Here is a 27,084-nt window from a genome sequence, read left to right as displayed (position 1 = left end):
CACACATAAACACATACGCATACACGCACACACACACACACACACACACACACACACACACACACACACACACACACACACACACACACACACACACACACACACACACATGCTCTTCTGTCTTCCACCACTACTTTTATGCTTTATGCTCTTTGGACCTTCTTCATGTGCACGCACACACCTGCACACACACACACACACACACACACATACACACACACACACACACACACACACACACACACACACACACACACACACACACACACACACACACACACACACACACACACACACACACACACACACACACACACACACACACACACACTCTTGAGGGACACCTTCAGTTTCTCTGCTTGTGTCAAAACCCTTATGACTGGAGTCCACTTTTCACCTCTTCTACCCCTGAGTGAAAAAGGATGAGCTCATTGCTAATTATTACATCCAGCCATAATGGCCTGCATTGATGATCTTATTAGGTTTAATGTATCTATTTATTTTGATGGGGATGGCAGCAGTGCTGTAATTAGGTGTTCATTATAAAACCACTTTGTTCAATTAGCCACCCTTCCTGACTAATGCTGTTGAATGGAATAACATTAAAGTGCCATGCTGTTAGATCCCAGGTGGTTTCTATGCACCAGTAACCCAATGTGATAATCCGCTCATGTAGCGTCCTGTAGAACACAAAGCCTAAATGTGTGTGAAATTATATGTCCTCTCATTTGATGGGAGCAAAGTGGAAGAGAAAGATGACTGTTGGCTTTGTGGAGTGCAGTCCAAGTGTTTGTTTCTATCTGAGAATTCATTTTAGCCCATCATATATATTCTTCACAAAATAATTATATCATTCTGCACTGATATAGCTACAATATTTATTATTTACTAAATGTTAATTATCATTAAATATTCTTGTGACTATAGTATCAAGGAATGAATTATTTGGTCATTAAAATGGACATTGAAATATATTAAAACTAATAAGAAATGAAAATAAATAAATAAATGAATATAGTTCTACAACATTATTACACATCTATAGGCTGTAGTTAAATTATTTGTATACATACGTACATATATGCTTGAATCAGTCTGGTACTATTTATTAATGAATAATAATTAATACATTTAGAAACAACCATTTTGGTCACATCACATGGTTTAGATTTTTGGACAGAGCTGTTTTGTCTCAAACTGTAGACAAATGTCAAAACTTGATCACTTGTGACCCTGCGTTATAAAACCTTATTATAATTTTAAAGTAAGGTTTTTTCTTGTCTAGCTGATCTGTCTCATGTTAGATTTCTATTTCTATTTATTTCTATTTATAATGAAAAAATATTAAATAACAACCTATTGTGTTTTCTTGGTTAAATAATGAAGAGCTTTCTCTGTAAAGGTCTTTATCACTTTAATTCTAATTACAAATGGACTAGATTTCTGATTTGATTTGATTAGATTTGTCACCTCATTTGAATAACTATATATGAATTTTGTATTAAAATTATAATTAGATGCAAAAAACATGGAAGAACATCAGCGATATCTATTATCTGTAGATATGCATAGTTATAAAGTTAAAAACACCAAGAAATAGCTGCGAGTATGAAATTTCCTCCTGTTAGATACATGTCAGTGTTTCCCTGATAAAATCTAATACGTAAAGAATATTCCTTATTATCCAATTATAACATACTTGATGACGCTTTGGATGTCTTCTGCTCTACTTTGCTACTCATTTTGTTTAGCTTTTGATCACTTCTTAGCAGCAGGTTTACACTATTTTACTCTATTGTATGTATTTTCTGAAGCTCTTTCATCTTTTCCTCTCCCGTCCGTCTTCACTGCACCTGTTTCTGCTCCCTTTCTTCTTTCCTCACTTGGTCTTTCTCCCTCCTTCCCTTACTCTGTCTCCCTCTACCTCCCTCCTCCTCCTCCCAGTGTCTCATTAATGCAGGCCAGCAGACAGTCTTTCTTAAGAAGGCAGAAAATTGCCTTACGTAACGAGTGGCTCGCTGTTTGAAAATACAAATGTGCACTGGTGACTGAAGCAGAAAATAAGACTATTGCACATCGGCGACGGCGCATTTCATATGAATAATTATAAAGCATGGCATGGAGCGAGCGTGCAGAAGCTAGCCACTGAAAGCTACAGAGAAAAGCTCCTTTTTTATTTACTTAGAAATTAGGGATTATTTTTCAGAAAAAAAAGCAGGAAGCCTGCCGAAGGTGTCTGAATCAGGACGAGCTAGTGGAAAAAGGAATGACTATGAATTTTTTTAGGACATCTTGGTTAAGAGAAAAGTTTTAGGTTAGTTTTTTTTTTGTGAGTGTTCTTACTTTTTAACATCATGAAGACTTTGAGAAACTTCTCTCACACAAAAGGAACATCATGTGAACTGTATACATGTGTTTGTGTGTTATTCTCTTTCACTTTCCTCATGTAGTGCATATTTTCACGTGATTTATATTTGTTTTGTCATTTTATCCTGTTTTTATTGTTCACATATTCACATATATTTCTTCACATAATAATAAATGTTTTCACACTTTATCACATATTGTTCACATCATCAGCTATTATATCACAGCAGTGTTAAATTCTTAGTTCTGATTGGACATAATTTATAGATACATAATTTATTATACTGACACTGCTCCTGGTTTATATTAAATTACTCCTTCTGATACGGTAACAGCTTGTACAGGGACTTGAATGACAGATGCTACACATGAACAAATGTTTTCCCTTGTAATTTGCTCTAAATACTGATTTCATAGGAATTGTGGCTAAAGTGGATTTTTTTTAATTGATTGCACCTGAACTTTTCTACGTAGTAGTAGAGTATATTTTTAGGTCAACAAACCTTCAACAATTTTTGATTTTGATTTCAACATGATCTTATGAAAAACATGAAATATATATGATTTTTTTTGTTCCATGAGGATTGTGTTGGCTGCATTTCTTTCAGAATAGTCGCTGTTTTTACTGTTGAACTGTTGACCATTAAAAGGAATTTCAATGATAACTAAATCTATTACACAACCATGGTCAAGGGCAGAAAGCTGAATCAAATCCAAGGCCTGGTTAAATGCACTCTTTCATCTTCTCACACTTTACTCTTCTTCACAGTTTATAGCAGTTCCAGACAGTGTCTTTATGCACAAGTTTTCTTGTCCTCTCTCAGAGTTTTGTCAGACGTTCATCCTTCTCAAACACCAACCACACGCACTCACAGTGTTGTAATGAAAGCAATAAATAACGCTGAAAGGGGTAACAGAACAATTCCAGAAACAGATGGACAATAACGTGGAGCACTTGTTAAGTTTGTTCCAACCCCTGTAGACCACCTGGAGGAACATATGGAAGAAACTGATCAATTCTGTCTTCAGATGTTGCAGATTCATCACTCCACTTAGAGATGATACAGTGTAAGTGCTTGTAGTTGTGTGTACATGCCTGAGCGTGTGTGTATTTGAAAGAAGGGTAAGTGTATGCTTTTGTGTGCATGTGTAAAGGTGTGTGTGTGTGTATGTGTGTATGCAGGTTATTGATTGAGCCCCTGACCACATCATTGCCACGCAGACGCTCTCAGTCACCATTAATCTTGCACATATGCCTTTCCAAATGGCAGCTGGCAGCCGCCACCGAAAAAACTCAGCCATTTCTCTTCATTAGCCGCATTCAGTTTGGGACATGATAGTGCGCCGTAATCATTTACCATTATTCTGTTTATGAAGCTTAGACACAGCTGACCCTCAGCAGACTAAATAGAGACCATCAAAAGATCACCAGCCATTGATTAGGCCAATATTAAAGTCATTCAAATGGTGGATTTGGATGTCAGGACAATGTGAAAAGGGATGGCATTCTGTGTAAATGTCGCAGAATTGGATGATGAATTAGAACCGTCTAGGTTGCGTTATGTCCATACGCTGGATTTTATTCCTTTAAGATGTCTAGTTTTTCTGTGTTTTTAATCATGCAGTATAAGTTTAATATTGATTATTCTTCTGCCTAGATTTGGACTGGGATTGGTTTCTTTTTTTTCTTTTTCTTTTTTTTTTTGTATAGCCACTATATTATCCTCACACACTTGCATACATTTTCGATGCATTTACAAGTGCATTTTGTCCATAGTATAAATAAAAAGTAAATGCAATTGGGCCAGTTTACATTTCCAAGCAGCAGCAGCAGAAGATAATCATATTAAGTAATGTTTTAGTTCTTCCTCATGTAGTCTTTCATGTGTTCACACTGACTTAGCCACGGTGCAGTAGTCCTGAATGCACAATATATTATTACCCATTTCCCAACAGAATAAAGTGTAATCTGGTTAATTTAATCGTTAATAGCTTTTAAAACCATACTGGGTTCATCACAGTGGGAAAAAATAAGATGAAAGACTAATGGATTAAAATCTATGCATGAAATTAGTTATCAGTTATTTGAGCAAGAGAGGAAATTTTCTATAATGGCACATACAGCAGTTAATTATCATAAGAGTTAATGAGTCGCATGATTGACGCTTAGTGCCACACACTCAATCATGATTTTATAGGTGAATTTGTCAGTTTATTCCCTGCCTTGTCTTGTCTTCATTTGGATTCTGGCTCATTACACATGACCCGTCTTTGTCTGTCTTTTGGCTCTGTCAAGCATCACATGGTCCGTTGTCTTTAGATACAGCTCCAGACACTGTCTATGTTAAGTTCCAGGCTGGGTGAAAGCCCCAGATTGGTCTGAAGCCAACTAGCTAATCTGGAAAGTGTAATTTTTAATGTAAGAACATGTATTTGTTAATTTATATTCACTAACAAGTTTATTTTAATAACTAGTAAATTAACTAGCCACAAAAATATTAAAGTCGGTTTAGTTGGGGGAAATAATTGTTAATTAAAAGTATTTACATTATTCCTAGGTAAAGGTTTGATAGATAAAAATCATAATCACATCGTTATTATGTATAATTATGTTTATAATAATAACAGCATATAGCTTAGCTTAGTGTGTTAGAAAGATAATGATAGTTTAGTGTGTTGAAAAAGGTAATGCTAGTTTAGTGTGCAAGAAAGGTAATGCTAGTTTAGTGGGTTAAAAACATAGTGCTATCTTAGTGTGTTAATAGTGTGTTATTAAGGTACTGTAATAGTAGCTAGGTATGTTGAAAAGATAATGCTCTCTTTATAACTATACATTTTCTTTATGTTGTAAACATAGTGTGTTTAAAAAGTAATACTAGCTTAGGGTGTTAGAAAGGTAATGCTAGTTTAGTGTGTTAGAAAGGTAATGCTAACTTAGCTGTACTTAATGTGTAAAATTGCAAGTTGGTGTTTTGTTAATTAACTAATATGGATAATATACACTGCTAGCACACATGTAAAATATGATTTTTAGCTTTCATTTAAAACAGTTGTGTAAGGACTGCCTAGCTTCCAAGCCACACAATTTATTTTTCACTTACACTTACACTAATACACTGTGATGTATTATGAAAAGTTTGAACTGCAGCCACTTTTCCTCCCCATGGTTTCACAGTTGTTTTTGCCAAAATATAAAATAATATAAAATTGATTGACTTTGTTTATTTCTTCACATGCAGCCAAAACAGTTGAACATAAAATGCAGTGTCTTGCTGGTGGTCAGGCTTTGGGAATAGAGGGTTTAATGGCATTTTGATGTACCCACATAAAGGGAAAACCCGTGCCAAGGGACCTAGAGAAGAAGGAAAAGTAAGGGTGATGTTTTTGCACAAGGTGGTAAGAAGTCTACAGAGAGGAGCAGTGGTATAGCAAGCATCTTCACTCTGTCATGAGAAAGCTTGGTGACAAGGAGAGCAGAGAGAAAAGACCTGAGCGAGATAGGGACAGGATGGTGGCTGTTTTAAAAAGTTGTAAAAAAAAAACAAAAAAAAAAACAGAGCATTGTTATGTTTTACCTGCCTACTGAACACACAAATATTTGTCATATAAAAGCTTTTTTTCTGTATTACTAGCATTGGAGTATGAATTCTGTGATGCATAATCCATTATAAATTAATTCATAATGCATTTTATACCATCTATATCACCTGTTCAAGCTTTAGCAAAAGCTGCTGTCATATGATGTATTTTATAAAATGCTGATAAAAGATAATTAAATCATTATTTGACTTCTTGTTGAGAGTGAGATAGTCTAGCTTCATGACAGGAATGTGTTTAAAGCTGTAACCAAACAACGTAATAATTAATTTTATTAATTAAATAATCAGAAAACCAAGATATCAGAAACCAAGCAATACTTAAGTTACAAGGCTAATGCAGTTAGCATTACCTTTTTATTTTTAGTTTAAAAACAGCTCTGGTTTCCTGAGATCATGAACATCTACAGTGTTAACGGCAGTAACCTTAAGGCCAGCTGAATCGGATTGTGTTCACAGTGAAAGCGATAAAGTCTGTGTGAATAGAAAAGGCAGAAATTGGACTCTAGCTTTTGGAGCGCTTTACTCCGGTGTGCAGAGGTCTCTCTGCGCTAACACTGAGCCATTTTTCCTTCCTTCTGGAGATTACATGGGTTGTTGCTCCATCTGACCGTGCCGGTCAAACAACCATTGCAGGCCACACAGAACTTAATAGAGTTTAAAATTTACTCACCCGCTCTGGCAAAAGAGTGCAAAATGTGTGTGTGTGTGTGTGTGTGTGTGTGTGTGTGTGTGTGTGTGTGTGTGTGTGTGTGTGTGTTTGTATGCATCTAAGGATGAGGGATTTTTCCACACTGAATGAATAGCAGTATATACAATAATTCTGTTTCACTCTGTTCAGCTTGTAGATGCAGAAATATTTGTACCCTTTAGTTTAATCATCTTTAATCTCTTTTTAGATAGAAGAAAAGGAGCAAAGTCAGGAATGTGTTTTACCTACAATTTCTCTGCAATTTGTCTGTAAGCAGGAGGCTTTTTAGTGACACACATCCATGTCATCAGTAAAAATGCATGGGGTGTTTGAACACTTCCTGCCTTGCTATACCTCTCCAAAGCGAGTCATCCTCCCGGAAAATCACCTGTTTAGACTCATCTTCTGCAATCCACTTCTCCTCATGTTTCCCCTTCTGCTCTCATTTCCTGCCGCTGATTTTACTGAAGCATACATGAGCACTTCTGCAGCCACAATGAGTCAGAATGAAATTAATTAACATAATCGATACATAATTTGTATATATTTGGATTCTATAAATTTATATACCATTTGCTGATATCAGCATCAGAGGTAGAGCTGTGATGAAGTTGAATTGGAGGATTAAATGAGTTGTGTATGGGTCGTGCTTTTATATAGACATGCTGGACACTTGGCTATTTATATAGATGAGGATAGCAAAGATAAGACCAAGACAAACTAAGGCTTAATGATGGTGAAAGCATAATTAGACATAATAAAGTAAGGTAGCTACATTTTCTATAAGTCTGAAATAACCAATTCCAGTCATTAAAGCAGAAGGAAGGGCTTTACTAGGAAATATCTATTTTGACATTATTAACATTATTACATTATTGTATGTAATGTGAGTAATATGTAGTGGTGTAAGAGCAATGTTAATGATGATTAAAGGTACGGCGAGTAAAAATAAATGTAAGGACCTAAACATTGACTGAAGTAAGTGCTGAAAATAAACTCTACTTGAAGAATTTCTTTCCATCAAAAATCTCTTATATCTATGAAATACAGTTTTAAACATTGACAGTATGTTAATGAACACCACCCTAATCAAGATTATATAAAAAGGCAAAGATAACATGGCTGGATAAATCCCAGTAGGTTGCTAGGTTCTGTAGCTAGCTAGCTCATGTTAATTCATGTTTCCATATGATGTCCTGAGTGCGATCTACAAGCTGTATCAGCAATAATATTCCTAGAATTAACACAGCAGACAAATGCTTCCACATGTAGAAGTGATATCTTGAACATTTTAAAGATCTTTCACACTGTAAAACATCTGGCATCAAAAGATCTGACTAACACTTACTGTAGCTAGCTGTGAAATTTCAATATCAAGTGAAAATACATTTGTTTCCTAATATTTTGAAAGTGTGTGTGTGATTTCATGTCAACACAAACAGCATGATGTCATGGTATTAATATGTGACTGTATTAAGTCAGGAATTAGCATGAAAATAAATGCACCACATGAACATTTACATGTGGACAAATAAACACACAAGCTCATGTGAAAACATAAATGTAAGAAATTATGTGGAATTAATTGAATCTTGTGAGAATTACTAGTGAGGAATCTACAAGCAATAGGTTGTGAAATGTAACTAAAAAAAATTGACGTGAATTATAAGAATATAAAATATGAAATAAAAATTATATAAAAATTACATAAAAATATTGTGGTGCTATCTATTAGTTAATTAAAGAGCATTTTTTAATATTGTGTCTCTAAACATTTTTATTAGTAGAAGTGATAAGCATTATGTGACCCTTTTGTGGTGGAGAATTGCTTTTTTAGCTTCCTGTAGCATAAAACAAAAACAAAATACCACCAATTAAATGTTCTTAAAGAAACCAAAACTAGCTCTTCAGTGGCAACACTTTAAATAACTGGCACCTTTTTTTAAGAGTTTAGCATCTCAAATTCACAACAACTCAAATCTGTAACGACTCACACCTCTGTGTGTTTCACTACCTGCCTTCAAGCAGCTAAACCTCCTCAAGTCTCTTATTGCATTTAACTGTCAGAATTGCCAAATAGTGAAGTATTGAAGGACACAAATCATTGCTCTTAACATTTAGGTCACTGATATTATCAACTGGCACTTGACTTTTGCAGAAGGACAAAGGAACGCTGGACAAAGAAAAGATGATTTCTCTGATTAGGAGTTTTTAAAAAAAATAGGTTTCAGTCCTGAGGACATGGTATCAATCTCATCCAATTTTAGGCCACCAACATGAAATATGATTTCATAAGACAAATGCGATGTCATTCTTAATGTGCTTAACCTTTACTGTCAATGAAAAAGTATTGATCGTTCCGTGGCATTTTCTCATCATTTGATTTCAGAAAGCCTGGTAATACATCGCTAGTGTGGTATGATAAAAGATAAATGGCTGCTGAGTGGTCTCAGTTTAACAAAGGTGGATTCCTTCCCGAGAGAGAGAGAGAGAGAGAGAGAGAGAGAGAGAGAGAGAGAGAGAGAGAGAGAGAGAGAGAGAGTAGGATGGATAGGGATAAAGGACAGAAAGGACATTTAGAGGCAGATATTGTACATATTAGTCAAACATGACACTCCTTGTAATGTTCACTTTTCTATTTCATATTTACATCACAAATTAAATATAGCAGAAAAACATTTTTTCATTTTAAATCTGCACACAGAATAAACATTCATTTATATCAATATCAAGATATTTTTTACAGTGAAGTCTGTTGAAGTTCACTGATTTTGTGACCCAAACTATGAATTTATTACTTTACTACTTTATCTACTTTACCTACAGACTATACAATGAAATTATATATTTATTGTCGGGTCATTGTTAGCGATTATTTTAAGACTTTGGCAGAAAGGAATTAGTATTGTGCCTGTGAAAAATTCGGAAATTGCTTTTACCAATTAGTTCCTCAGGAGCTCTTAGTTGATTTAATCCACTAAACTGCAACTAAACAGTTTTAGAAATGAAATTATTTAAATTTACATCATTTACTGTCCAGTGTCATGCAAATGAGGATGGTTTCCTTCTGAGTCTGGTTCCACTCAAGGTTTCTCCTCATATCAGGGAGTTTTTCCTTGCTGCCGTCGCCTCTGGCTTGTTCATTAGGGAAGATTTGTAAATATAAACAGTAACTTAATAATATAATATATATAATCTAACTCTCATTTTTTTATTCTGTTTCCATACTTCGGTAAAGCTGCTTTGAGACAATGTGACTTGTTAAAAGTGCTTTACAAATAAATTGAATTGAATTAAATGAACTTGTGTTCAAATAACTATGAATCAATTGAAGCACCCGAACTCCTCTACCCTACTCTCATGCACTCTCTGAGGCACTCTCCTCTGCTTGCAGTTTACTGGAAATATCTTGCTAGCTAGTTAACATTAATGTACACATGCTGATCTATATAGCACTAAATAAAAAGGTTATTTTTGGCCATTTGCTCTAATAAAATATTACATTGTTCGTTATTTTATATTGGCGGTTGCTAGTTTTATCATGATAAATTTAGACATTTACTATTTTGCTACTAAAATATATACTGTAGTTAAGCTAGTACACTATAACTAACTAGTCACCAACACTGTTTAGCAAATACTGTACTTATTGGAATATATAATGTACAATATGTTACATGATTTTTTTTTTCTTTTTACAAAAAAAAAAAAAAACAAATGAAAAAAAAGATACACTTCACTTGTTTCAAATCTCATAACTATCTTTTGATAGTAGTTTCATGCTACTGTAACTGTAAACACCCAGGTCCCACCTGTAACATACGTTGGTCCTGGTTTGGTGGTGTTTTAATAAGATATTAACTGATATCATAAACAGTGGAAACTGAGCTTCAAATGTTGGCATAAAACCTACTCTGCTGCTCCTCTCTATCCATTCTCAATTTCATGCACTGTTTCTATTACCCCCTCATTGTGGTGAGTAATTGGACACTCTATGCACAAGACTCTGTGAGCTCTTGATCTATTTAAGCAACCTAATAAAAGGCTCCAGTGTGCCTCTTAGGATTCCAAATAGCAAACAATACACACGACTTGATAGAAGGTTAGCTTGATTTATTAGCTCTGCACATCTCTGTGTGTGTGTGTGTGTGTGTGTGTGTGTGTGTGTGTGTGTGTGTGTGTGTGTGTGTGTGTGTGTGTGTGTGTGTGTGTGTGTGTTTGGTAAGGACATGAGTGTGAAAAAGGGAGCCATAGGGAATTGCAAAAAAGATACAGGACAGTCTTTTAGGGAAGGAAGGAAAACAAGGAAGTAAATAGCAAGGAAGGAGGCACAAGGCTTAAGGCTGTAAACTATGAAAAGGAGACAGTAAAACGTTTATTTTTAACTTCTTATTTTAAAAAGTCATTAACGTTTTGATTTTGGATACTTTTTTGTATTAGCTCTGTATTTTGTGTATTGTTTATATCTATATTCTGTGTACATTATTGTATATAATAACGAATAAATTAATAATTAATTCAAATTCATATAAAAAAAGCTCAGAAATTCAGTGTTGTTGTTCACTGTTAATTAGAAGTTTAGTAAGTCAGTGAATGTAGGCATGGATTGTAAATTGGACAAGGAAGCTGTAGGTGAGGCAAAAACAGAAGCAAGACAAATACTGATTTGTTACACATATTTAGGGAATATAGACAGGAAACAGGATGTGATGGGGACAGTATTACACTGCTCATACAAAATGCTTCAATTTATTATTATTATTATTATTATTATTATTATTATTATTATTATTATTATTATTATTAGCAGTAGTAGTAGTAGTAGTATCTAAAAAATAAAATGATTGTTTTCTGTTCAGGCAATTGTGCAATTTTTAACTCAGCTTCAGGGGTAGTGGTGGTTCAACGATAAGGCTCTAGGTTACTGTTGAGAAGGTCACGGGTTTAAGTCCCAGAACTGCCCAGCGGCCACTATTGGGCCCGTGAGCAAGGCCCTTAACCACCTGCACTACAGGGGTGATGCATCATGTCTGACCCCACCCACAACAAGCTGAGCTATGTGAGGAAAAGAATTTAGTTGTGTTGTAACTTATATGTGATAAAGGCTTTTTCTTCAGTAACCTGGATAACTGAAAACATTTCTAAACTGGTGTCTTTATTTCTTTGTCCTTGTTTAGCTCAATCCACTAGCCAGCCAGGCAGCAGTCGCAGCAGCTACCATGGGCTCTATTACTGGATCACAAGTGTTTGGGAATGCTGCACTGCCGAGCCTGCAGGGTGTCACAGGCCAACTGGTCACCAATGCACAGGGACAGGTAGATTTTTCAAATTAGTTTTATTTGATTCACTCTTTAGAGTGAATATGGTTTTATTCAGCTTTTAAATAATATATATATTTTTATATTTTTTAAATATATATATATATTTTTATATAATTTATTTATGTGTACATAATAATTTAATACAAATAATGTTTAATAAAAGCCTTGCTATAAACCTTGCTTTAAACTTATCTGGAAATTATTCCCTTAACTAAACATCTGTGAATTGCTTTTACCTCCTAAGTTATTGCAATATTTCATGATTGACTAAATTGAATTCACAAGAATTTTAGGATGCACCAATTTCAATGTGAGCGATTTTGCCATCAGTGGAAAGGAAGAAACTGCATAGTTACATGAAATAGTTGAAAAATAAAAGTATATAAGAAGAGATATTTTCTCTGAAGTAATGACTGTTGTCTTACCATTGATGACGTGTGTTTATTTTTTATCCGCTTTATACAAAAGCACTTTTAGTTAGCCCATTTCCACTCAAAGATTTGAAGCACAGATTCAATACAAGTTTACATTTCTAGATGTTGTTATGTGTGCATTTATATTGATAGGAAGCTAATGTAACAGCTAAATTACTTGAAATGAAAATAGCTTTGTAAATATATTCTGTTAGAAAAAACTTCTTATAAGAATAAGAAAATAATTGCCAAAATAAAATGACTATAATATCCGTTCAAATATTTTTATTTTGTGTGTTTTTAATAAATAAGACGTGCATGATGATTTCTTGTGTGCTATGGTGGTCCAATGTAGAAAATAAGCATTATCAGAAATATACTGTATATATTCATTCTAAACATATATCCATCTGCTTCCCTATTCATATGTTAACCTTTTCAGTTTGATCCCAGTTGGATAAGAATGCACTGGTCTGATTTGATTTTGAAAGTCGGCTGTAAGTGTGATTAGCAAGATTGGTCAGCGGGACAGTTTTGTGTTTTCTTAACCTGGATGTCAGGCTTTGATTGGTCTGCAGTGTCCAGATGGGGGCTAAACAGCTGACCTTGTCATATTTATATGGGCCAGCTGCAGAATTGTTCTATCGGTTGCCAGAGGCTTGAACGATGGTGCTTGTCAGAGCTAAGCCCTATCTAATGAATCATCTTATCACAGGAACACACCACTCTGATACTAAAGGGAAAGTGTGTGGCCAGTGTTTCCTTTTTTTTTAAACACAACTAGCACTTTTAATTTTAAGTTTTATCCTTCTCTTTAAAATAAAACTTCTGACCTCTTAGGGCAAGAGGTCTTATTATTATTATTATTATTATTATTATTATTATTATTATTATTATTATTATTATTATTATTATTATTATGTTTATGATGATTATGATTATGATTATTATTATTATTAGTAGTAGTAGTAGTAGTAGTAGAAGTACACATTCTATTCTAATGTGCATATGGGTGCCACTTAATTATTCTTAGCCAGCATATACAGATAAATATATAAATATACAGCATGTTTATTTGTGTGTATTTGCATTGACACATTTCAGCATGTACAGGCAAGTGTGTGAACATGGTCAGCGTCTTGATGCTGAACATCCCTAATGAGCTTGGTGTGTGCTCGGTTTCTGAAGGCACCCACAGGGCCTTTGCTGGATATATCGCCGTTACGCTGGCTTTGATGGACCACGCTGTGCGTTTTTGCTGTGCGTTCATGCTGTCATAGCCGCCTGACACAATCAGGTCATGGAGATGGTCAAAGCCTAGGGCTACAGCCTCTGCTGCTGACCTTATTACAGCAGCCTATTATTTAGTTCGAGCTCTCTAAAACACTTGTAGGCCTTTAAGCCTGAGCCCTCTCTTTCTGATATTTCTGCTTTTAACATTAAAGATATTAATACATGCCCTGAACAGGGACAGATGATGCCAACGACATGACACAGAAAAGAAGATAATACAATCCGAGGCACTGAGTCTCAGATGAGACGTTGAGGCCAGGCTGTGTGTTTGTGTCTTTGTGGCTTTTGGGCAGAAGTAAAGGCCTGGTGCCAGAACTATCTTAGTCACATTGCCTTGAGATTAGTCTAAATCTAGTAAATTGTCCTTTAAGATTAAACAGATTACATGATTGCATCTGCTAGAAACATCAGTGAGCACTATATTTGTTTATAGAGTGCACATTTGTATTGTGTATTTTCTTTTGTTTTGTTTAAAGAGCAAAGGGCGCATTCATGAAATGATACACCCTAAAGACAGAGTGAACACAGAAGGATTACTGAATTGTTTTGGCAAATTTAAAATAAAAATCCAAGTCCTCACTCTGAGCTATAAATCTATCAAGTCAAGCTGCATGCTGAGGAAAAAGATAGATGGAGTTCAGAGGTCTCTCTCTTCGTGTGCTCCCGTTTACACTTAAATATAAAGGAAGCCTCTGGGAGTTATTTTGTGGTTCAGCCTCGGAGGTAAATGGCAGTGGATGCTACCTTTCTCTCTTTATCACTGTAAATAGCAGTTCTGGAAGTGTCAAGCTTTTAGCCTTTTGTTCATTGTTTGTGAGTTTGGCTACAGCTGAGCCTGCTTTGTTGACGCTGAACCTTATCATTTGTCAGCAAATTGTCGGTGCCAGATCCTCTTTGTTATTAGAAAGATGGTCGATAATTTGACTGTCTTCCACTTTCTGGCATTCTACAAAAAGCTGAAAGTGTGTGAGACACTCTGATACTATGTAAGGCACTAAAATACTCATTGTTATGATGTTTTGTTCAGTTACTATTGCTATTCATGATGTAAAATGTGTCATAGTGCATATCATATTCAGTGCATTATTGAGTTCAAATATTGTGTATTTTTTATTTATCTTTTTATTTATTTATTTTTTTTTTTTTCCAGCAATATTCGATATTAGAAGTTTGGGCTTCACTCTCAATATGGGTTGCAATCCTATTCTCCTCTGAACAGGGGGCACTAGGGGAGAAAATGGGCAGGGATATTGGCTGGTGACCATGGCGAACACTCCAGATTGGCCTGGCTGGAAGAAGGAGATGACATTTGTTGCAAAACAGTGACTTCTCACAGGAAAAACAGATAGAAGGAGAGAGAGGATGAAGATGAACACTCGAAGTCTACACTGTAAAATATGTTCCATAAACAAGAAGATAAAGGATAAAGAAAGACAGAGTTGAAAGCCAAAGAGAAAATGGTTGTTGACCTAAGAAGTTTGCGTTCTTTTATCTTTTTAACTCGCTTGCTCTCAACGAAAAGATGTATTTTGTAAAATAAAACAAAATATTTTAGCCGCTTGTAATCTGGTGAAGTATAAGAGAAATAAAACTCTCAGTACACGCTTGGTGTCAGTAACTCCAATTTTCTTCAAGACGCATCATACCACCCAGGCACCTATTCATTTCCTAAGGCATGACTGTTATCTTTTAGTCCTTACATAATGAATGAATGAACAAATTTCTTTTGGACAGACCAAGGGAAATCTTTTTTTACTTTGTTCTTTGTTCATTTTTCAATCCATCTTACTAAGCAGCGAGTGATATTTAATGTGAAAAATGTACTATATTTGCACGACAAGAGACGAGGGAATGACTCTGTGTCGTCCCGTGCCTGTGCAAGCACGCTGTCATCTCCTCACTATTCATACAAATAGTAAAACCACTTAGCCCAATGAGGATGAATAATTGAGCAGAGCAGCTCCTGAGACACTAGCATCGTCACCCAGCACAATGAAATATGCTAAGTGGCAGGAGATAGCGCTGAGGAAGGGATAAAGAGCACGAGCACGAGAGAGCGAGAGATAAAGAGTCGCAGGGAGAGAGAGATAAATTATCTTCTGCGTAATGTGAAGCAACGCAGGCAAATGAGCCGTGGAGAGGATGAATTACAGATCGCTGGCATGCCACTCCGTCGCTATTATGTCACTGAGAGAGGGATGAAGTAGAGGGGGGGTGAGTGGACGAGTACAGCACAGACGGAGGCATTGCTCTTAGTTTCTAGATGGTTTACAGGGTTGCTGGTATGATTTAATGGTGGCCAAGGGTAAATTACTTATCAGACATTATGCACACTCTGTATCTGGAAAATCAGTTGCATGTGCTCGCAAACACACACACACACACACACACACACACACACACACACACACACACACACACACACACACACACACACACACACACACACACACACACACACACACACACACGCACACACACACACACACACTCTCTCTCTCTCTCTCTCTCTCTCTATCTCTCTCTCACACACACACACACACACTCTCTCTCTCTCTCTCTCTCTCTCTCTCTCTCACACACACATACACACACACACACACACACACACACACACACACACACACACAATCCAATATACAGTATGTACACTTGCAACAGAGCAACAGCAGATTAATTAATTAAAAGGATAATGAATAATTTAAAGAGTAATGGCTTAGAACAATGCAACAATATGTCATCTATCACACACACACACACACACACACACACACACACACACACACACACACACACACACACACACACACACACACAAAATTTGTCTTATTATCCTTTTGAGGACCTTCTACTTACATAATTGTAAATGCAGGAAAACCTTTGGCTGTTAAACATCTTTCTTTCATTCTTTCTTTCTTTCTTTCTTTCTTTCTTTCTTTTTTCTAAGCTATACTTAAAATTGTGCAGGCGTTTGGTTCCAATAAAAATACAAAAACATATACCATATACGTAAACACATAATGAATGCTGTTTTGTTTATTGGATTAAAAGTCCACTGAATCATTTTCTTACTTCTAGAAGTAAGAAAGTTTTTTTATGGATTTTAACATCTGTAACCTTTTTTAATTTTATATATTTTACTTCCTCCTGCAGATTGATTACACATCATCGTCTTTACTGTGAATAAACTTACCTTAAATACACAATAACATATAACAGTTTGTTTAGTTTCTACATGTGATTACTTTATGATTATTTAACTCTCAGTTTCAGTACATACTGTAACATCACAGCCTTTGGTGTTTGGTGGAGATTAGAGAGCTGACTAGAGAAATTAAAAGGAATGAGGGAAAGGAAACAAAAAAGGAAGTAGAATGTTTTTGGGTGTGAGAATAGGAAAGCGGGAATTAGAAATGTGTGTGTGTGTGTGTGTGTGTGTGTGTGTGTGTGTGTGTGTGTGTGTGTGTGTGTGTGTGTGTGTGTGTGTGTGTGGGTGTGTGTGTGTGTGTGTGTGGCGTGGTAGTGTTTGCGGTGGATTGAATGATGCCTTAAGTGCCACAACTGTCTCAATCACGTTCTAAATTACAGAGTCACTAAATAGACACAAGCTGCACACACGCAAACACACACACACACACACACACACACACACACACACACACACACACACACACACACACACACACACACACACACACATTTCATCTGGTCTTATAATGGATATGAGTCAGTGGTGTGCACCAGTTAACACAAATCTACTCACATCCTGACCTTTACTAGGTGTGTATAATATGTGTGTGAAATGAGTGTGTGTATGCGCCTACATTTTCTACAGCACTTTGACCGTAGCAATGCTCAAACCACTTTGACAGATAATCATGTGGGACGTACCTGACAGTCCCAAGCAAAACAAGCTTGATGATCTGAGGTTTCTGGTACAAGGACATATAGCTGGTGTGTGTGTGTGTGTGTGTGTGTGTGTGTGTGTGTGTGTGTGTGTGTGTGTGTGTGTGTGTGTGTGTGTGTGTGTGTGTGTGTGTGTGTGTGTGTGTTTGAGGCCAATCTTCCAGTGACTTCTTCAGCTGTTTGCTGACGTCTTTCATTTCCTCTGAAGTAAACAGTCTGTGAAGAGTGAACTGATTTTTATTCACTCAATACTTTATTATAAATACATAGTATTAGATAGATCATTGTTTATAACTTGGGAATGAAAAAAACTCAGGTATGGTCCTTAATGCAATATGCAAAGAAACATTTTGGCATTAATTAGTAAAAGCCAGCACAACATAATTTGCCAAATGTATATTTGTTTTCATAATTGATGTAATAAAACAGTCCTTGAATGTGGACTTTTAGATCTTAATGTTTAATGTTTAATCGAGTACTTTCTCATTATACTTTAATGTTTTTCTTGATTTTAGCACATGTGCTTCTACATGATTAATCAGACAACTGCATATTTAATTTTACTTGATATGAATACAGTAAATATGTCTCTGAACACATTCTGAAATCCTTCTTTGTCCACCCTTATATTTATAGATAATTGGTACAATCCCACTGATGCCAAACTCTGCAGGACCTTCCAACCAAACAGGAGGAGGAACTTCATCTCTCCAGGTCCAGCCAATCACGCCACAACTGCTGACCAATGCACAAGGTCAGATCATTGCCACAGTGATCGGAAACCAGATCCTGCCTGTCATCAACACACAGGGAATCACACTATCACCAATCAAACCTGGACAGCAGGTCAGCACTAATGTCTCTCTCTCTCTCTCTCTCTCTCTCTCTCACACACACACACACACACACACACACACACACACACACACACACACACACACACACACACACACACACACACACACACTCCAGTACGTGATGACAGAACATCACTAGAGTACATCACTATACTACAATATTACAGTACATTACAGCACATTAAGACAGTTTATTAATACTGACATCATTATAGTACAATTTTACATTACATTATAACTACATTATGACAGTTTATTAACACTGGGAGATGGTAGCCTGGTGGCCCTGAGCAAGGCCTTTAACCCTCAATTGCTCATTTGTATAAAATGAGATAAAAATGGAAGTTGCTCTGGATAAGTGAGTCTGCAAAATGCTGTAGATGTAATGTAAATGTAACACTGACATCACTATAGTACATTATGGCAGTACGTCACTACAGTTCATCACTATAGTACATTATTACAGCACATTATACTTACATTATGACAGTGTATCACTATAGCGCATTATTATGGTACATTATACTTACATTATGGCAGTACATTAACATAGTTCATTATTGCAGCTCATAGTGACAGCACATCATTGCATAACATTACTGTAGTACTATCATATTGTTCTGACACATGTTTCTTGCCTGAATGTCTGTAAATTACAGAACTCTGGTGTTCAGATGTAAACAACTTTCTATCCAGCCTCAGTTCAGAGTTTTGCTAGTTAACATCAGTAATCATGTTGTTGAAGGTGTTGGCTCATTGGGCCTTCATTTTACTCAGTGATGGGATAAAGATTAAATAGTGCAGAAGTTGATTATTTGGGTTCTTTAATTTATTATAAGAAAAGTAAAATTCAGTAGAAGTGTTAGTTACTTTATTAATGCTACTGGTGTATTAAAGTTCATGGTATGTTTATTGTAACTAAAATTATGGTTTTGTAGATAATTATGAATAATCATGATTTTGGGAGTGTACAAAATATCCTGTATATTCAGTATCATGATCCAGTTAATAAGCTAAAGATGTTTCTTTCAGTGCTCTATAGATGCTTGTGCAAACCAGAACACATTATATAAGACATAACGTATTTTTTTAGCTCTATATTTGCTATATCAGAAAATACCACAGTTTAAAAGAAAAGGGAGAAGTGTAATTTATTCTTATTTTCCCTGATGTCATATTCTTCATATTATATAGATTGTTAAAAAAGGATAAAGACATTTAAAGTTTAAAAAGTTTATTTAAAACTGAAGATAAAGTTTCTACCTTCCTTTTGCATTAAATAAATAAATTGGCATTGAGAGAGAGAGAGAGAGAGAGAGAGAGAGAGAGAGAGATGTCTGTGTGTTTGAGCATGTAGGATAAAGAGAAAAGTATTAATAATAATAATAATTCATTAATTCATTGTGTGTGTGTGTGTGTGTGTGTGTGTGTGTGTGTGTGTGTGTGTGTGTGTGTGTGTGTGTGTGTGTGTGTAGAGAGAGAGACTTCAGAGTACAACACACTTATTCAATAGAACTACTTCAATAGAAAAGGTCTTTTTCACACACACACACACACACACACACACACACACACACACACACACACACACACACACACACACACACACACACACACACACACACACACAGAGGCATTTGTCTTCACTACACTATTGATATATACTACAGACAAATAATGCTTGCCCATATCCCACCCCACGATTTAGAGTCATTCAGTGGAAAAAATGCACCCAAGTTAATCTCATTTCTCTGGGAGGTGCTGTGTGTCATTTTCATAGGCCGTTTGATCACTCGTGCAAACACACTAATGTGTTTGTAATAATGTTTATGGTTTTGTGTGCACTCTAAAACACCAACCATTTCTGTGTCCCTGATAATTTATGGCTGTCAAACACGACTGGCTCTGTGCGAGCACCGCAGATTCGGGATAATTCTGCAGCAGCTGTCGACAGTTCTGACAGTGTATGCAACACTTGTTCTGACATCCAAACAAACACTAGCACAAACATTCTCTCTCTCTATCTATCTATCTATCTATCTATCTCTCTCTCTCTCTCTCTCTCTCTCTCTCTCTCTCTCTCTCTCTCTCACATACACACACACACACAGTCTCTAGTCAGTCTCTGCTATAATTAATAGCACTAGGGACTAGCACAAAGAATCCAACTCTACTTTATTTTCCTCCAGGACCTGCATTGTCTCGATCGTGTAAAGGCAAATCAACTGTGCATATAACATGAATACATCGTTTTATGCTCTTGACGCACAGCTCATAATGACAACCTGTACAGCACCAGTAGAATTCTGGTTACTACTTTTCCCTAAACTCGAGCATCCATGATTCACTTTAAGCCCTGAATGCCAAATACACCAGCTTTCCCATTGTGCACTTTTAATCTGTATACAGATTAACAACAGTGCCTATTTTTTTCTTTTACTTTTTTCTTTTTGTAAAGATTACAGTGGCACTGCTTTTACCCATTAGAAAATAAAATCACATATACAAAAGTTTTTGCAAGGATTTTTGGAATATGTGAAACCTGAAACTTGCCTAATGATCTAAAATTGCACATACTGTATGTAAAAGTAAACATGAGACACACGCTGTTATTAATTACTTCACTTTCCTGTAACAGACCATAATGAATAATATTGTTTATTAAAAATAACTAAAAAATAGTGTTCAGTATATCTTTCTGAATAATGTTGCATACTATTTGACTAAAAGACTCAGCTAACACGCACACGTACGCACGCACGCACGCGCACACACACACACACACACACACACACGCACCAACACACATACAAAAACGTGTCGTGTAAACAGTTTTTTTATATTGTTTTGTTATTTTCCCCATGCAGTACATACATGTGGTTAGACAATGTGTTTATGTGTTTGTATGACAAATATTCAGGTATTCAGCTGTAGAAAAAACCCACACACTTTTCAAAATATGGAGGAAAGCCTCAATAAGGTGTGCACATAATATACTTTTCACCATATTGCTTATATAGGATTATATATAACATCTCAGCTATTCCTAATCTTTCTTTCCTTTAAATTATAAATTAACTAACTACTGTACACTGAACTCTCTCAATTTATAGACTCTGTCTCTGGTAGTTGCAGTTGTGACTGTGTTTATATTTGCATGTGTGTGTCTCCACAGCTCTCCCAGGCTGCCCAGACACAGCCACCTCCCCCTGTGTCACAGCCAGGCCTGCTGCGAATGCCCCACAGCCAGAGTCCTCTCCGGCAAGCATCTTCATCCTCTTCGACCTCTTCTTCTTCATCTTCAGCACTCAGCGTGGGGCAGCTGGTTAGCAGTGAGTACTCACAGCTCTCTCTCACACACGCACACACACACACACACACACACTCATGTACACAGACACACGCACACACATACTCAGAAATCATGGATAAAATTAGTGTTTAGTGAAGCGGTGTTTCTAACAGGTATGTTATTATAGCACTCTGTATACATTGTGGAATAAATAAATAACGCTTTGAATATTGTAAAGCAAGCAGAGATCATAGCCTTCAAATACACAAGTAAATGTCTGTTCAATTCAGAATACAAAGAAATCTGAGAGCTTTGAAATTTTGTTTTTTATCCTCTGTGCATCAAGGTCTGCCATCTACATGGCCGAACACTGTACTGATATTTATTCCTGTCTTTGTCTGGAGACGAACAGTATTTGGATTGTTTTTTTTTTTGTGCACTTTTTCTTTCTGACTGTGTGCATTAAAAAGTGTATGTGTCATAAACAGTGGCTTGTGTGTGGAGTTGCTTAGCCACCACATATAAATCACTCCCTGCTGCCTGTCACAGACCCGGCGTCTCTTTAAAAAACTGCTTTACTTAGATAAATTCTCATTTGTCACAGGCAATTGCCTTAAACCTGTTTCAAAGCCATCTGTGATGGAGTTTTGAATTCAATAAAAGGGAAGTTGCCATTGATCGACTTGTTGCAAACGCAGCCAATGGTCTGTTTCATATTTTTCCCCTTCTTCTGTATCAAAATGTATGTAATACCTCTGGCATTCTCTATTCATTTCATCAATTTGCTGCCATGGTGTAGCTTTCTATGCCACACTGTATTTGTCACAGTGTCCTTGTCTTGCTGAAATCTGGAGAACATAGGTTGAAAGAAGTGAGAAAAAATCAGTGACCCAGAGCTACAAAAGGCTGAATGTTTGCTTTGATCGGACTCAATGAATAAAGGCTTTATATATTTAGTTCTCTCTAAAGAATAAGAAACCTCTTCAATATTTAAAGTATTAAACTTATTGTTATTTTGGTAATGTTATATTTATATGTATTATACACTACCTTCCAAGTATTGGAAGTCAAGGTTTATTTATTTATTTATTTATTTATTTATTTATTTATTTATTTATTTATTTATTTTTCCACTGAAGGTCCATGGTTTTGAAATCAAAAGATGAAAATAAGATGATAGGTCAGAATTTCAGCTTTCATTTCTTGAATAATTTATATCTAGATGTGTTAAACAACCAAATCCTTAGGTTAGCAAAGTATTAGAACTGATACTGACATCTCCCTTTGTGTTTCCTCTCCCTCTGTGATGTTTTTTCATGCTTCAGACTTCTTTCACTTGTTAATTGTTTTGTTCTTGGCCAACAAATGCAGTTTTCACATGTGAAACCCAGGACTCAAGCCAAGAGAAGAAACTCAGAGCTATTTATTGTTACAGTATTTAAAATCTTACGGAATAAACCTGGGAAACAAGAATTTAAGCTCTAAAATTTTTGATCATTTGGAAAATTTGGAGGTCAAACAAAAGGGGCCATCTTCTACAAGTTTAACACCTCCAGATGTAAATATCAAGAAATGAAAGCCGAAATTCTGATTTATGATTTATAGTTTGATCTGAAAAACAGCTCCCTTTAGTGTCTAGAAAAAGCCCCAGAAAGAATTGATCTTGTTGTTCCAATAGTTTCAAAATGGAGTGTATTTGTTTTTATATTTTACTCTATCATCAGTATCGAGTCCTTCCGTTTTCCTCACCTTCAGTACAACAATCCTTTATTTTCTTGAGTATTAAGGCACAGACACAGTTGCATCTCAATTAAACACTCAATGTTAAGCTTGGACTTAATAAAAAAATTCTTAAGTTATATTGTAGCCAACCAAACATAAGCCTAATCAATTCATTTCCAATCAAATACTGGATATGAAAATGTCTGTGATGTGCTTAAGAAAATAGGAGGTAAAAAGATTTTTGAATGCAGTCATTTTAATTTTGGCTGCTTTACATTTACAGTATTTGGCAGATGATCTTATCCAGAGCAACTTATATTTTTATCTCGTTTTGTATAACTAAGCAACTGAGGGTTAAGGGCCTTGCTCAGGGGCCCAGCAGTAGCAGCTTGGTGGACAGAGGAATTGGACTCACAACCTTCCGATTGGTAATACAATGCCTTAACTACTAAGCTACCACATCCCCAGGCCAGTACTAAATAAATAAATAAATAAATATTTATAACATAATTATAATGAAATTATAAATTATATTAAAAAATAATTTAATAGATAAATAAAAAAAACTATATTAAAACTATATTTTAACTATATTTTATACAAAAGTTTCCAGAGTGTGTCCAACCTCAGTAAACCTTTTTATGTCCTACAACCTAACTTACATGACCATGCTGAGGGGTGACATGCATTTTACTAGGCAAAAGTTCAAACTACAGAAATTTTCTCCTAATTTCTGTAGATTTGCTTTTAAGTTCAGACTAATAGAAGCTGCAGAGACAACTGATGATCTTGCACTTTGTTTTTGTCTGTTATCTTTAAGCTAAAGGACAGTCATTCAGTCAGATCTATAAGTAACTGCTTGAGTTTACCTTTAAATGTGTTTGACTATAACTGAGTATGTCTTGTTAAATATAAGTCATTTATCTTCATCTTCATCTCCACCATTAAACATTACAAGGCCAGAGCAGAGGCGAGTACTGCTCTATGTTTGAAGATCACATTTACTTATGAGGAATGACAAGGGATCGCTTCACTAGGTTTTTTACCTTCAATATGCCCCGAGGATTCTTTAATAATTCATTGATAATGACCAACATGAATAATTTAATCTGCCAAACTTTTTCCACATATAAGCAGAATGTTAAACAGGACTAGAGTGACATACAACGAAAAAACACATTTTATTGACTAGCAAACTGCTAGAAACAAACTACAAATTTCTTCTACCCAGAAAATGTTTTTGAATACTAGGAAGCCATAAGTTCCCTTCTCGAAATTACATAATTGTTTTGTCCAGTTAACTCAGGCTAAAGGAGGATTTTTAAAGAAAAAGCTTTGAATTCATTTAGGAAAATTCTGTATATCTGTGAGATGACAAATTGAGGATGACATATTTGAGAATTACATGCTAATGTTTTTAATTGAACCCTATATAATCTGATATAATTGACACAAAATTTGTCAGAAACTGAAGAGTTGTTTTATACAACAAAAAATTATGATTATTAACATTTACAAATAGAAATTTGTAATATGGGGGGCACGGTGGCTTAGTGGGTAGCACGTTCACCTCACACCTCCAGGGTCGGGGTTCGAATTCCCGCCTCCGCCTTGTGTGTGCAGAGTTTGCATGTTCTCCCCGTGCCTAGGGGGTTTCCTCTGGGTACTCCAGTTTCCTCCCACAGTCTAAAGACATGCATGGTAGGTTAATTGGCATCTCTGGAAAAATTGTCCGTAGTGTGTGTGTGTGTGTGTGTGTTCCCTGCGATGGGTTGGCACTCCGTCCAGGGTGTATCTTGCCTTGATGCCCGATGACGCCTGAGATAGGCACAGGCTCCCCGTGACCCGAGGTAGTTCGGATAAAAGCGGTAGAAAATGAGTGAGAATTTGTAATATCATTAAAAAAAATTTATTTTAGAACAAAAACATTTCCTTTGGTTTGGTTCTTTTTATTTTTATTTTTTACTTATGAACCTTTTTACAATCTTTTTATTTAACTTTCTGGAAGGCAAAAGTAAGTTTTGCTTTTTTTGTACGAGTCAAAATGCACTTTTCCCCACATTTCCCACTTTTTTTCAGGAAATGGATACACTGTAATTGCTGTTATAACGATAACAATGAATGTATCCATTACGCTCTAATAGATAATTAGAAATTTCAGTATAATGAGTCAGATTGTTTTTTTTTTCGCTGTGCCCCTTTATTTCCCTCATCTCAACTTGCATTTTTTCGCATTTTTCATTATTTCCATTTTTTTTTTATCATTAATGAAGATAATTAAATAAACTACCTCTTTTCAAGGTTCCATGTTTTCATATTTATCTATATTTATTTGTTTCTCAGACCCTCAAACTGCACAGAGTGAAGTGGATGGTGTGAATCTGGAGGAGATCCGAGAATTTGCCAAAGCGTTTAAAATCCGTCGTCTGTCTCTCGGTCTGACGCAAACTCAGGTGGGCCAAGCTCTCAGTGCCACAGAGGGACCTGCCTACAGCCAGTCCGCCATCTGCAGGTAAGGAGAGCCAAGAACTGCTCAGTATTACAGGGTGCAAAGCTAGTTTAGCCAACAACACCTAGAAAAGCATCCCAATAAACAGCAACAGGATCCAATAAATTGGCATTTGTCTCAGAGTGAGTCGAGAAAGGAGAAAGCACCACACCCTGCTAATTATTGTACACTATCTAGCTCTAATATAGACTGAAATCTTCTGTGTCTACTCATTTGCACTGCCTAATGGAATCATAATAAAATTCATGTTGAGAGAGCAAAAGCTGATCTACTCCAAAAGCAAAGCAACACAATGTAATTGCCAATAAATCTTTATAGATTGTGATAATGTCCTGACATATATATGTAATGACTTTCTTTACTTTGGATAGCAGATGTGAAGTTATTATACAAGAAAAATACATTTTAAAAGCCAAGTGATCAATTCTTAAAGAAAAAAAACTAATAACAAAAATGTATCTCACATTTATCAACCTAAAGTCATATGTACAAAAATAGATATAATAAGTATTCTTTGGAAAAAATTTAAATTTGCAGGGAGAAATATGGTCCTAAATATGAGGACATTCCTCATTTCATTGGTAGCTGGGTGATTTTAATATTTAACCTTCATTAATTAACAGTAAATAACATTTAGTTATTTAATAAATAATAAATAAAATAAAATAATATGCAAATCTTACTGAAAAACAAAAAACCTCTATGTTATTAAATGCCCAGGAAAGGAACTAAGAAAATAAGAGATGTGAGGTATGAGCTTATATCCATACTCTCTATACTCCATAAGATTTTGGTCTTGTATTCATAAGTTGATGGTCGATGCATAACTGACATTTATTTTTATTACATATTAAACTGTGTCTTCTTCACTTTGTCCTGTGTATATAAGAGTGTTAAGTGTATGCAAAATGTAATAGCAGTTTTAAGAGAAGCACTTAAAGCATTTAATAATTACTAAGGTCTACATGTGTACCTCATGGATTTAGCTAAAGAGAATGTGACAGAACTAAACTATTAATAAAGCTAACATGTTCATAAACCATAAAGCAAGGATTTGGAGCATTATGATGAAGGACAAAATATTCAGCAAAGTGCCTCAGAAATCACCTTTAAAGCC

At 35.6% G+C, this 27,084-nt stretch overlaps 1 protein-coding gene across 8 annotated transcripts in view; it reads left to right on the top strand.

Moving 5' to 3' along the window:
* The window catches only part of pou6f2 (POU class 6 homeobox 2), an 82,101-nt gene that overhangs the window by 50,020 nt on the left and 4,997 nt on the right, over positions 1 to 27,084 (top strand). For 7 of the 8 annotated variants that reach the window (XM_027170012.2, XM_027170006.2, XM_047808947.1 and 4 more), the window contains 4 exons: positions 11,832 to 11,969; positions 18,224 to 18,433; positions 21,620 to 21,776; positions 25,802 to 25,970. In XM_027170012.2, the coding sequence (XP_027025813.1) occupies positions 11,832 to 11,969; positions 18,224 to 18,433; positions 21,620 to 21,776; positions 25,802 to 25,970 (674 nt within the window). The remainder of the gene's footprint in view (positions 1 to 11,831; positions 11,970 to 18,223; positions 18,434 to 21,619; positions 21,777 to 25,801; positions 25,971 to 27,084) is intronic. The other variant, XM_047808945.1, reaches the window with a different exon arrangement.

The sequence above is a fragment of the Tachysurus fulvidraco genome, chromosome 25 (genome assembly GCF_022655615.1).
Source record: "Tachysurus fulvidraco isolate hzauxx_2018 chromosome 25, HZAU_PFXX_2.0, whole genome shotgun sequence".
Classification (NCBI taxonomy): Eukaryota; Metazoa; Chordata; class Actinopteri; order Siluriformes; family Bagridae; genus Tachysurus; species Tachysurus fulvidraco.
Note: the sequence above shows the minus strand (reverse complement) of the source record. Positions and strands in the feature narration are given on the sequence as shown.